Here is a 14,470-nt window from a genome sequence, read left to right as displayed (position 1 = left end):
TCAAATGAAACCATAATCATCACCTGCGCATAAATACATATTTACTGCATAGATAAAGGTGTAATAGTCGATACATGTATGCCACACTGCCTTAGATGGGCGGCTGACAAAATTGGCTTATTGCTTCAGGTTTAATTTGGAAGAAGTTTTCTCAGGGGTTTGTTTTCACTCATCAACTTGTTGCGAAAAAACGAAAAGGTAATTTAGTAGAATTACTGTTAATGAGGGGAGGCAGTTTATAGATTCTAAACCTTATTGATAATGTAAAGTGATGGCCATTCCACAGTTCATAAATGTATTCAAGCGACACGAAGCAATTTCTTACTGACTTAAATCGTGCCTAAGGTTAATTGTTAGTGATATCATGTTTGAAGTTAGTATCGTTTAAACGCTTGTTTCAGAAATCTGTTATCTTCAAAAAAAGAGGGATTCTTGTCACGATTTGAAGATTTTTTAGAGTGTGCCTATAATGAATGGTGTTGCTTCACAAAGATGAGTGCAAATTTCGTATAAACACACAACTTCCAAGTGGTAAACAACCTCAACCTACTTGAGGTAGAATTACTATTACCGGAACTGGCGAAACATAAGCTTCTTTTTAGTGTCTGTCACTAACTGCATTCTACAATGAAGTACACGTTGCTAAGTAGCGGTGGCGATAGGTCTTTTTTCAGCTTTAATCTCTGAGGATGATTAACTCAGTGAAAAGTGAACTCACATCACAACATTGAGCTCAGTGGATACCGCACGGACTAAGCGTCCATCGCTAGGTAGAGATACATTTTAAAAATGAAAAACGACTTTTAGAGAGGTGGGACAAATTTGGTCAACAACTTAAACAAAAAGACCCCGTAACTGGCATAGAGTTTTGCGTTCAACTGACAGTACAGCAATAGGTCATTTGAGGGAAGCATGTCATAGCGTTTTTCAATCATTTATTTGCATGTAATACCTTATAAAATACTAAATATTGAAATAAAAGCTGATCAGATGTCAAATGTATTTGCTTACAGCAAATTCATAAAACAAATCGACCAAGGCATCAACTTTAAGAAAAAATAAATTACTCGAAAGACTCCTCAATTCCATGTTTAAGAAGCCAGGTTAGTTTTAACGAGGTAAAGAAAAAGAAGTATCTGAAAGCAGTGGATGAATATCTGAAAACAGAGATCAAAGTTTAACGCAGTGTCAGTGATGTTTAGCACCTGCTTGTTAGCTTCCTTGGCTTCATTGTCCTCTATTTGCTAGCTTTTGAATTGCGAAAAATGTTAGTTTTCCAGACCGTTGTTGACACTCTAACAAAGAGGAATAACTGAAACGTCTCAAGTTACAGTGAATCTTCCCGCTTGCAAAAATCTCTATTAGAAGCGTCACCTTCATTCCTTTTTTCTCTCCTCAGAATCTTGTAACCGTGGATAGTGAGTAGAAGATGAACGACTCTAACACTGTCTATAATTCCAAGTGTCCCGACATGTTCAATGTCGTCTGCACAGTAGCTGCATCCCTTCTGATCGTCGCGAGCCTTGTTGGTAATATAATGATTGTCATGTCTTTTTACAAGACACGGACGCTCAGGACCAGTGCTAACTGCTACATAGTGAACATGGCGACCTCGGATCTGATACTTACTTGCTTGGCAGGACCGTGGTTCATATTAGAACACTCCACTGGCTTTAAAATTTTTAATCGCGTTAGCATCAAGGATACGAGAGGTGATTTTTTATGCCAGTCACTGGCTTTTGTCGCCGTGTCCTCGTATACAGTTTCCCTGTTAAGTAATTTACTCATAACTAAGGATCGATATATCGCTTCTGTGTCCCCTCTCAAGATGAGCCTAATAACAACAAAGATTCGAAGAATTTTACTCTCGCTGACTTGGATCTTAGCACTTGGTATTAACTTGCCCTATTTCTTCTACTCATCACTTGTTCGTGAAGATGGACAAGCATTTTGCTCGATCAAGGAAAACACCTTTATGTTCATATATTCTTTGGTGGATTTTACTTTATGCTACTGTGTGCCTCTCATCCTTATAATCGCTCTTTACTGTAAAATTATAAATTCTTTAAGAACACCTGGACCAGGTGACAGCATGCGGCGCCATAATCAAAACCGAAAAATTATAAAAATCGTGATATCGATGGTTGTCGCTTGTTTCGTATGCTGGACTCCATATTACGTCCACATATTTGTACAAATTGCTAATGTCGATTTGTCGCTGAAAGACAAATGTTCTACCCTGAGAACATTAACAGATTTGTTTCCACTGCTCAGCACTGTTATTAACCCCGTGATTTTGTTTTTGTTTTCAACAAATTATCGCTCTGCGTTACGTACTATGTTGACGAGCTGCCCTTTATCTCAGTGTATGTGTTCCCGTGGTCGTCTTGCACCTCAAAACGAAAGAGAACTGGAACTTCCAGTGACGACGACCGCCGAGTGATTGTCACAAAGTCAAGCATATTGTAAGAATTCTCAGCTTGGTAATGTGAGAAACAAACAGGTTTTAACTGAAGACGCTGTTTTCTCAATCAATGTTTAGGGTCTTTGTAGTTCCATTTAGAAATCGAATTCTCTAAATTTTGGCTCTTGAATAAATAGTCTCATGTTTGTGTTTATTTCAAAAATAAGTACATTGGTTTTCTTCGGAAGGGCATAATAACCCTTACTGTAACCTCAAATTCACTCGGGAAATTTGACGAATTGTTAAAGCTATCGAGAGATCGTATTACTGAAAATGCTATCACCTAAAAATAAGAGTGTGCGCACGAGATTCCACGTCAACGAAATTGAAAACAATTTTGCGCTTTTGAGCTCATTTTCGCGCGTCTTAATTGTCGTGTTTTTCGCGAATTGACAAAAATCGCGAACTTTAAAACATGCGAGTTTTACACGTGCGAAAGTTATTACCATAACAAATTTACAAATTCAAACTATCGCATACATGTAAAATAAGTGTTACTCGACACAAAAATAGCTTCCATAATAGCTAAAAGTTTCATTTCTACGACTTGCCTGGCCATCTTTTTCTGAATCACGTTCTTCCTCCAGTTCTTTCGGAATCTCTTTTCTACAAAGACGAATATTGCCGGATGGGAGAAAGCTGGTGTTGTCAACGCACAGCAACCCTTCCTTCGGAAGATTGTTTCAAGGATCTGGATGAAGCTAATTAAATCTACTAATCGAACAAGCGAACGCCTGATTGTGTTTTTACCTTATCTAAAAGTTCCTGTTTGAAATATCTCAGTATGGTGTAATTGACGATTCATTACCTCTGTGAGAAGAAATAAAACGCTTGTTGACGTACATGTACTTTCGCTAAATTTAATGTTCTTTTTTTATTTAGTCTTCTTGAAATCGCGAAATTAAAACCTCGCGAAATATTACTTAGCCAAAATCAGCAAATTAAGTGCACACATAGTTAAGTACGCCTAAGGTACGATGGGTTGCTTCCGTTTCAATGAAAAGTAATCAGCCAAAGAAGGTTTCTTTTCTTTGTCGACCTTAATTTGAAAATATAAACGGTGAAATATACGGATACATTACATTGTTAATATTTAATTTCATCTGTAGACTTTAGTATTGCTTTGTTTAAGCTGCAAGTTAGGATTTAGACAATTAATAAAGAATTTCAAAAAAAGAAAAGGAAATCGAGCAGTTTTATTAATTCCAAAGTAATGAGAAAAAAAGTAACACGAATCATAGGAAGTGTTCAGCGTTATTTTTGCGATAAACATCGAACGATTTCTACCGACTACGTAGTGACTCGTCAATAAAAATATACCAGAAGTACCGTGCTTGACACTGAGAGGACAAATACGTTATTGTATGTATGAAAGTACAAGTTGCACAAAAGTAGCTCCTGCCTTTAACTCGAAAATCAAGGATTTTTTCCACATTTGTAAACAAACGTCGTGTCACTCGTAATTTTCCAAAGTACTGTGTATCAGTTTACCAAGTTCGATACAACCAGCAAGTAATAAATTAGTATTTATCTTGTCTTCACGGGAGTCTGATTGCGTCACCAAGAAAGAAAGGAAGTGCGTGATGCCAGGCTATTAGCTACCTCGAGAACGTACCCTGGTCACGTGTCTATGCAGGCCAAGCCAAGACGCACAGAGGATAGGTCCTCAACTAAATTGTGTAAACAGTACAATTCAATTCTGCCTAGGGCAGGGAGAAACTGTTCCTGTTTTCAATATGGCGCTTTCGTTTTTTAATAGTCTTCAAGCTACGCTGCTTTCTGCTGGTTATATACAGAAGTTATTTTCAAAGTTAAACAAGCTATTTGTCTGAAAACACTGTGTTTAAGGAAAGATGTAGTGGCAGTACTTCCAACGGGATACGGATAAGCGCTAGTTTTTTCACGTTTCGCCGCGATTGTTGAAGGAAAGGGATGCAATATCCAATGGTACAAGTTGTAAGTCTATAGTTTTAGTTGCTTTCCCCTTAAAGGCCTTAATGTACGACCAGCTTCGAGCTTGAGATAAAGGACTCTAAGCAGTGATTTTAGGGGTGAACGCCGGAACCGAATCGGACAAGGATGATGATTGCCGGTTATAACCTCCCAGAGGGAAGAAACTAGAGAACGAATTATTCTGGCTGGAAATGAGAGAAGCGTTCTTTTCTTGTGAGGATGGATTAAAAGTTCTGAGAGTACAGTCTATTTTCAGCTGTCAAAGCAGTGATTATAGATGACGCGCATTGCATCCTTGAATGATGAGTAAAAATAATCAAAGCTAGACTATTTCTGAAAGGTTGTTATGTAGTCGGTTTGTTTTGTTAATTCCTTACATTCTTGACTTTTTAATAGTGATCATGGCACAGAAATAAATGGTTGTTTTCATCTTACAATATCTCTGGTTGACATCAGAAGAATATTCAGTCTTGTATCATTTACTGCATCAATGTATACTAATACACTTTTCCATGATTGTATAGCCGTTAATAAGTGAGTAAACGATTTCAAATACGTCATTATCAATACACCAAATAGATGATATCTTTACACAGGCTTCATGTAATTGAATTCCTAACTTATGGGATTTTGGTACACAGTGCCTCGCAAAGAGTTTTAAGATTGAGAATGGCCATATGGCTGTCCTTTTGGTACCAAACCTTCAAAGCTTAATTATTTCTCACTTTTAGAGGAAATGACTTCAGACCTGATTAAAGGAACTTCGTGTACTTGCTTCCCTAAACTTGGTAATCTGTTTTGCCAATGTACTCAGGAAGGGAAATGATTATGAAGGTTATGTTAACATTCTGCGACCAGTTGCCACATCTCTATTGGAATACGGTACCAATTACCATTAACATTAATTCATCTGCCTCAAAAGGCTTATAAGCTGTTTGCAAACATCCTTAAAGAAAAGCAACATGGCCCAGAGGAGGGACCTTTTATACCTGAAAATCGATTATTTGAGCAGTTTTATGCTCCAGAGACAGTAAGAATGAAAGATACAATTTTGAGGCGACTTTTTGGCCCAGAGAGCAAATAAATGGAGAGTTGTTTTTGTCACTATGGCCCTTGGATGGGGTAGAAAGATTTCATCTGTAAGAGAAGACATCCGCATTGGTCCACCAATCAGTGCGTGAGTACTACCAAGAGGCGGGCTCTGCAGAGAGAGACAACCAACAGTCCCAGGTACGGAGCCCACTTAGTGCCATGAAGAGTTTTCACACTAATTTTAGTTTCTCCACTTTTTTCCCCGACTTTTCTCCCTTATCCCGACTTTTTTCCTTACTGTTCCCGACATTTTCCCGACTTATTTCACTACTTTTTTTCCCGCCTTCAAGTTTCATTTATACCGCGAGCTCAGAACCAAAATGGCGGAAGAGTTGGCGGAAGACTCCTCCTCTGTTCTCACTGCATCAATAATTAGCGCATGGTGGAACTGATATAATCCCTCAAAGTCCGCCAGGCTTTTTTGCCCCAGGGCGGGCATAATGGTTTGCGGTCTCTTTGTTTAAATTGCCGGGTTTTACCCTGATCACTGTCATTTTGTTGGCGGTGTATGACATTTGCAGCTGCAGACTGCAGACTACAGTTGGGCTTAAATAGCTTTCTGGTTGGCCTGAATAGAACGCAGGTTAGCCTGTTTACGGTTAGCTCTCGGTAATGGAAATGGGAATACTTGAGAATACGATGGGTTAAAAAGTCTGCATTCTGCGGTCTGCAGATGTCACACATCGTTTTTGCCGGCGGTACGGTGGAGGAAGCTTTTGTCGCTGTGTTTGGGCCAGTCCATTCAACATCCGCACCCGCCTATTGAGGAAGTTTATATTTTATCCCCTCCCCTCGGCGAAAAGCAAACTTCCCCCCTCCAAGAAAGGAAGATCAAAGTGCCGACACACTTCCCTCTTCAAAATTTATTAAAAGATCAAAGGCACCGACATAGTTGCCCCCCAAGGAAACGACCTTTTAAGACTCTTCCTCCCTCAGATTTCCTAGTACCTCAATAGGGGGGGGGGGGGGGGGAATATAAAATGGAATGGTCCTACACTACCGTCAACCGGCATCAGCCTCAATGTTGACGATGGTCTTTATTCTCGTGACTGATTTTCCAGACAATGTATTAATGTTCCATTTAAGAGAAATTAGATGCTGCTCATTTATGCCAGATTGAAATGTTAATAAAAGAGTAATATTTCACCACTTTTATTTGCTTTACCTCTCAGAAACAGGTTTTTCGCTGGTACAGGTATGCGCAAAACGTTTGAACTATCTCGTATTAGACGATTAACATTTTGGTTCCTGAGGAAATCCAGCTAGCTGACGCATAGTGTGGATACAAGATAAATGAAACTAGCCAGTATATCTAAAAATTTCTCTTTTTTGATAGCTTGTACTAAAAGTTGAATATGTAATTTCTACTCAACTGAGGAACTTCATTTATGAAACCTTACTAAGATAAACCAACGAAACTACTGCTCAGAAAGAGTTGAGTTCCATTCTTGATGGAAAAAACAGCACTAAAAACCAAAAAAAGAAAACCACAGCAAAAGGACACCCTCCTTGGCTATTAGTAAGCTGTTGGATACATACTTCAGCTTAACAAGAAGTTGGCGACATTGAATTTTAGAAGTTCTTTGGACGAATCTTCATTTCAGACCTCTTGAAAGATTCACTGTTCTTTTTCCAGTAATACCACACTATTCCTACACTATCGACCTTACCATTGAGGTACAAACCATTGAGGTTTGAGTAATGGCAGTAGTTGTACCACCAGCCACCTTTATAAGACAATGCACAGTTGCTGCTTGGGCTACCGTCGTTATCGCGGTCTTTGGTGCTAAATGCATAGCCACGATGATAGCCGAGAGAATCACCAGCCGTACCTGAGAAAAGAAAAGCCAAATGAACTCTTTGGATTTATTGGCGGGGGGTCGCTGCTTTCTGCATTTTCCTTCAACATAGTTGCCCAGGCAAACCAGTAAACATCTACTAAACTAATTTTAAAATCCAGTACATTTTGGCGAGGTGATCAGAACAAATACCACAGAGGTATTTCGCCCCCTCACTTGCCACACAAAACGAGCTGTATTCAGCAAATGCTGCTTTACCATGAAGGTCTTCCAAGTCAACACGAAGCTTGTTACTGCTGCTCCTAGTCAGGCGGCGAATCTTGTCCAGTCCGAGCCAAAACTCGCCGTTCAGATTGCCGAAGCCTCGTTTGTAGTCATCCCAAGCTCGGAAGAAATCTACAGAGCCATCCCGTCTCTTCTGAAACACTGTCCATCCTCCACCCGCTGTTTTGTGATCACAGAAGACGTCAAATTCACCCAAACCATCAGGATTGATTTTGTACACTCCACTGATCTTGACTCCGGACTTGTAAATTTCGGCACAGGTCTTAAAAACTGTAAATCAAATAATACACTCAGGAAAAGTCGTTTGCAGATCTTGCTCTGCTGGATATATTTATAGATATACTAGAAGCGAAAGATGTGACTTCACCTCCGACAAACTGTGTGAAAGTGACAATAAAATTTGCTTGCAGACCTTTGCTTGAAGTGCTGAGTAAATCGAGGTTATTTGAAAGTTGCACAGTACAAAGCTACGCACATACGCTTATGGCGTGATTATTAATGACAGGAGAGACTAAATTTTAAAAGAAACAAATAAATTAATAGACTTCCATTGATGGTGATCTCTACAAAGAAATTATTTAACGCTTAAATCTTCGCTAACTTCCAATTTGAAAGAAAGCAATTTGACTACTGAACAGAAAACAATTCTCAGCTATAGGTAAAAATTGTGGGTAATTAATTTCCGTTACGGTAAATTAACAATGAGACTACGGGTGCGAAATTTTTATGAGCAAATAGTCATCGAGGCGTATCCGAGTTGACCGTCGCCCACGAAAACGAGGGCGAGTAGTCCAATTGTTTTGGTAGACACTCCAAAGGATAACAGCACTTAACCTATAATTTTGTGCATTTTTAAGTATGAAATTAAAAATAATTTTCACTTTCAAGAGCAGCGCGCTCGCGGTCGTTGTCTATCAGCGATTATACAATAAGTATTCTTGCAATACAATATAAGTATTCTTGCATTTTGATTGGTTCTCACCTATGATCTATTGGAGGACAGACGGATAGATGAGGTCAATATAACAAACACTCTCCCTCTGTTTTTTTAAAATGGCGGAAAGTAGTAAAATTTGAATAATATTTTACGTGACTGGGCGAAAGAAAATGAAAAAAATTATTGTCGAGGCTGTGAAGAAAGTGTGTTGACGTCGTATGTGATCTATTACTGAACAAACGCACGGCAACATGGAATCTATTTATTAATTCTTAAAATCTGGATCATCGTAAAATGCAGTTCAAAAGTTTGGATTGGCTTAGCCATCATGGTATATCAGGCATTATACCATGCTGTACAAATATGGTCAGGCGTAAGCATACTTTTTGAGTGTTTTTTTATTATTTTTGCTATTGTACCACTATTACGCCGAAATAGTGATACTATCAACCAATCAAAACTCCGAAATTTCTCGGCTTATATCATAACAGGCATTATACAATGCTCTACAAAGATGGTCAGGCGTACGCCTATTTTTTGAGTGTTTTTATTTTAAGTTTATTTTAGTTTTTATATTTTGGAGGCGTTTTCAATGGAACAATCATTCCATTCGCACTTATTGAATATCAGATGGTAATAGCCAACTCGGCGCTACGCACCTCCTAGGCTATCTACCATCTCATATCCAACGCACACTCGTGGAATAATTGTTAAATAGAAACGATGAGAGATCCAATCAGATTCGCTGATTTTCAACAGAACACGACTGAGTGGCTACTAATTAAAGTTAAACAGTGAGATCACGTTACAATTTTGGACTACCTTTCAAGGAATTGCAATTAGTTTTTAATTTTCTTTTTCAGCTGGGCAAGCCAAAATAGTCCCTCTCGAATTCTTTGTTAATTGGGTTAAAATCAGTCTCTCACAAAATTCATTTCCCCACAAGCTCGGAAGATAACCCAAACCCTGGGCTGTGACGGCCTACCCAAGAGAGCAAGATCGGACTGTCTTAACTGCTCGGGGTTGCCCGCTCTTTTCCGCAAGGAAATGGCCTTCTATGAAATAGTGCATAGTTACAGTGGTTTACTGAGAGCGATGCTGAGTTCTGAAAAAGCTGGCATTTCAACGAACAATTAATCAATCAATACATTTAACGTGGTCGGTACGCTTAGTTAAAAAGCTAGTTCACAGGTACGCCACGAAAAAAACAGAAAAAGAAATTATAAGAGCCTTATGAAGGTATATGAATTTAAATAAATTAACATTAAGAACTAGCTAACATTAAAATATAAGAATTAACAATGTAGTCACAAGTAAAATGTATAAGAAAATATGATCATTAAAAGAACAACTGTCTGAATTACATAAATCAAGCTTTCACGGAGAAAGTACTCATATACTTTGGAATCTATTTTCCTCGTCATGTAAGCAAACGAGCTGCCTACGCAAATATCCTTTTCTCAATTAATAAGGATATCAGGAAGTTGTATAATCACCAGCGCATTTTTTGCCATTTCCAGTGTATCCAGGTTTACATGTGCACCGGTAAGATCCTCTGCTATTGTGACACACAGCACTGACATCACAGCTGTGGGACTTGGTAGAGCACTCGTTTATATCTAAAACACACAAAAAATAAATTAATATGGATTCAAACGAAAACCGGTTTTGCTGGAAATTTTTACAGAGAGTGACAGCCTTTGTCTTACCAGAATTAAACCAATTTTATAGCTGTACATGTATATATGGGCACCTTTTGTACGAGTAAGATTATGAATACGATTACAAGTACGAGATTTACAGTACGCGCGTGTGAAAAGTGTAATTTTGGTGAGAGGAACGACGAAGTAGCCGTCATCATATCATTGCGAGCTTCTACATAAATGTATAAGTGGTACAGACACGTTTCGGAAAGGTAAGTAAGCCGATGATGACGATGACGATGATGATAATGATGATGCTGATGATGATTATGACCTTCATCAACGCGCCAATGAATTTAGCTTAACAGAACTAATTGAAGACTCTCATGCTTTACAATCACGGAAAATATAACTATCTCTAACATACTAACTACGTTAACAATGTTGGAAACATGGTTAAATCTTGAAAGCTTCTGATGTATAACTTCACGGAATATTTCGATAAACCTGCGATTAAATCTCGCATAGTCGCTCGTAGTCGAATCCGTTCCTAGATCCAAAAGTGTGGAAAATACTTAAAGATTCCATTACAATGGTAATTTTTCTTGCGACACCCTACTGAGTTTGGTCCACTTTTCCCCTTAAAACTCTCAAAACAGTTACTGTGGAGCATCTCTGGCACAGATTATATCCAATGCTAAATTCATCCGTCAAATGATACTAGATAAAATAATGACATTAGGGGCGCTTTCTTTTCATTTGACCAAACATTGCAGTTTGGATTTCCGGAAATTTCCAGTAGCTAAGGGAACAGCATAGTCCACAATTTACAGAAAAATGAATAACTCCCCGAGGTATAAACAAATTTTCGAAAATTCCGGAATTTCCGTTCCATTTGATTTTCCTGGAATTTTCGGTTGAATGATTCGCATTTCGGAAATTCAACAATATTCGTATTTTCCGGAAAGTCGAAACTCTCGTAAGGCATTTCCGTACCATTTTTCTCTGTTTCGAAAGTTCGGAAATTTTTGGTTGAATGGAAAGCGCTTAAAGGATGGCTGACATTACCAGTGCACGTTTTGCCATTTTCAGTGTAACCGGTTTTACATGTACATTTGTACGATCCTTTGGTATTGTGACACACGGCATTGACATCACAGCTATAGGTCTTGGAAGTACATTCATCTATATCTAATTAACAAATGGTGAACGCCATAGCGTGCACTATTGAGTTATGGATGCACGCGGGAGGTTGCTAAGCACGAAAGAAGCGTAAGAGTCGCACTCGGCTATCGCCTCGTGCGACTCTAGCTTCTTGAGTGCTTAGCAAACCTCCCAAGTTTGCATAACATAACATAATAACATAACATTGAGACATTGGAACAACAGAAGTCCTTTTATTGAGCTACATCACAAAAAAATTTTCGTGTAGTCTTACATGACAAAAGAAAACAAGCGCGCGAAAATTCATTCATGACAACCGACTGCACACCAGTAACTCGATAAAGTTTCATCTTCAGACAACTGTGAAGACAGTTTCGCATTTCTGGCAGAGGAAAGTCGGCCATTAATTTGGAAACAATGTCTGTCAAAAGATTTGCTTTGTAAACATTAGCACACACGTCAGCAGCGTACACCCATGGGCAAATAGTAGGCGCTAAATTAACCAATCAGAGCGCGTGCTTTGCTTTAGGAATCAGCTGACTAGTGTTTAACCATTTAGTTTTGCATTCTAAGTAATTATTTAACTACGAAGACTTAGAGCCGCGACTCTCCGAGTATCGATAGCTACCTGTACAGTTTTTCCCATTTCCAATGAATCCATTTTTGCAGGTGCAGTTATGGCCTCCCTCCGTGTTGTTACAAACAGCATTGACATCACAGCTGTGGGAGTTGGTGCTACACTCGTCTATATCTAATGAAACAAAAGAAAAAAAGATGAAGTCAGTTTGATAAAATGTTTCGATATTTTCTAGTTGCTTGCATGTTTTACACCAGGGTTACTGAGGTGTAGCAAGGGGCACGTAACGGAAGCTCGAGTGGAGTGGTGACGCTTACGCCTTCAAACCCTGATCCTGTATAAGTTAAAAATCCATTGATTTAATTACTCTGTTTAAGACAAGCTAGATTTATGTTCTTGTGAATTCATTTTATTTGAACCGAAGTATCACTTCGCTGTTTTAAGAATACTGAAACTTACAAGCGTTTTGTGCAAATACCGCACGGTCTTGTAATACATTTCAGGTAATAAAGTTTCCAGTAATTCAGAGACAGAAATATTATAATATAAGCGAGCTGGAACCAAGTTATACAAGGACCGGAGGGATAATATCTCCGAATAATAATATATAAAAAAATAGGGAAAATTAATTCCTTGCTCAAGAGGAAAGACCCTGAAAACGCGGCACGACCTCTTTCATCCACATGATGACGTACCGTCCACGAGGCCAAATATTTCGTTACAAAACAGCACTTCAAGGAAAGTAGCGAATTACTTGTTTTTCAAGACTCGCTCTTTTGTTTTAACACTCTAATTGTTACTTTATTGCGATTTTTTTCGATTGACATAATAGGACATTAAAAAGTTTTTTTGTTACCCAAACATTTTCTTCCATTTCCATAGAAACCAGCTTTTCAAGTACAATTGTATGATCCCACAGTATTCCGAGAAATTGCGTTGATATCACAGCTATTGTGATTAGTAGCACACTCGTCTATAACTAAGGAGAATAATAAAAATTAAATTTAACAATTAAAATTTATATAGCACAATTTTCCAATTACATAAAATGATTCAAAATAAATAAAATATACAAGTAATTAAGACTGATAAAATTACAAGGTGAAAAGTAATAATTTATAGAAAATTATAACAAATTAAAAGCCTGTTTAAAAAGATATGTTTTAAGACAGCACTTAAAACTTTAAAGAGAGTCAAGACTGGAAATGCTACTCAGTAAATTGTTCCAGAGCTTCGAAGCCACATAGCAGAATGCTTTTCCTCCAAGTGTTGCGAATATCTTGCCGCTTGGAACCTCAACCGTAATCTTTTAATTGGATCTGAGCGAATATCTAGTTGATATCTCGCCCTATATTGTCCTCAGCAAAATATTTATACCTAATCGTAACCAGTTTTAAATAAAGCCAAAATAGTTTTGCTACTGCGAGTTTGGTTGAGCCTCGGTTCGAATTTTGTGGAGACGCAGTCGAGCTAAAACTTGAAGAATACGTATTCCTACAGTGGACTTACGGGGAAGCTTTGCTCAAAATGTGTACTCTTGGAAGAGGTATATGAAAGGGCAGAGATTTCTTCAGCTGAAGTAAAGAAAAGGGTTGGCAAAACTGTAGTTTAAGCATCTATAAGGTTAGTGTTTTTAAAAAAATTCGAAGAGGCAAAGCTAACTGCTGATTTATCGAAGTATTTTAAGGGATTACGTAATCCTGGAGTAGCAGTGTGTCTGCTGAAGGTGTATGAAAGGGATATCTCCTATCCGAGGAACTTCAGAGGATTTTAACCGTAGCAGAATACATTTTGTTATTATTAGACATTTCAGTAGGAAAATATCCTTTATCCACGTTCCAGAATTCAAAACGATAACGTTTACCTGGAGAAGCTAGTGTATGTAGATAGCCTCCAAAACGGAAAAAGAAAACAATTCCACTGGTTTTCATGACAATATTGTGAGGAAATAGAAAATATCACTACACAAAGTATACACAAGATTTGACTCCTCCTAAGTTTACGAAGGACTATAAAAGGTAGCAAAATAAGTTTTCTTAGACTACGTTATTAACAGACTGTTGGTCTAAACCATGAAACTTCATATTAGGTTGGGATTTTGCTTAGACTGTCTTACCTTTGAAACAAGTGAAGTTGTAACAGTTATTACACGACACGTCATTCCAGGTGTACCCTTCCTTCGCACCAAGAGTGTGTACGCAGTCCTGATTTTTGTGATTGTTTGGCTGTTGTGGAGCCCAGAACCTAAACCTACTTATCTCTCTGTTTTTCCACACAAACGAGCCTTCTACGCTCCGATCATTAGCCCTATCCAGGATCTCTTGCCGTTATGACGGTGTTGAATGTAGACGTTTTCCTCTTGGTTATGAACCGTCACGAGATGCGCACCCATCGTAGAACAATTTGATACAGCAGTTAGCCAAGAAGAGCATTCAGAGCTGGTGAATAGCAATAACCAGTAAAATAACCCGATCCAGGCTGGCATATCTCTGCAGGTGTAAGGAAAAGGTAATACTTATAGCACTTTTTAATTGAAAAAGGCATTTAGGAGGTTAG

The 14,470-nt window shown here is 38.3% G+C and overlaps 1 protein-coding gene across 1 annotated transcript; it reads left to right on the top strand.

Moving 5' to 3' along the window:
• The first annotated feature begins 1,408 nt into the window (after positions 1-1,408).
• LOC149103564 (QRFP-like peptide receptor) lies at positions 1,409-2,761 on the top strand. The gene has a single exon (XM_089272801.1). It carries the CDS (start codon positions 1,430-1,432, stop codon positions 2,441-2,443), a length of 1,014 nt encoding a protein of 337 aa, XP_089128927.1. The 5' UTR covers positions 1,409-1,429; the 3' UTR covers positions 2,444-2,761.
• Positions 2,762-14,470: the final 11,709 nt, after the last annotated feature.

The sequence above is a fragment of the Orbicella faveolata genome, unplaced genomic scaffold (assembly GCF_042242905.1).
Source record: "Orbicella faveolata isolate gen_17 unplaced genomic scaffold, um_ofav_v1 contig_35, whole genome shotgun sequence".
NCBI lineage: Eukaryota > Metazoa > Cnidaria > Anthozoa > Scleractinia > Merulinidae > Orbicella > Orbicella faveolata.
Note: the sequence above shows the minus strand (reverse complement) of the source record. Positions and strands in the feature narration are given on the sequence as shown.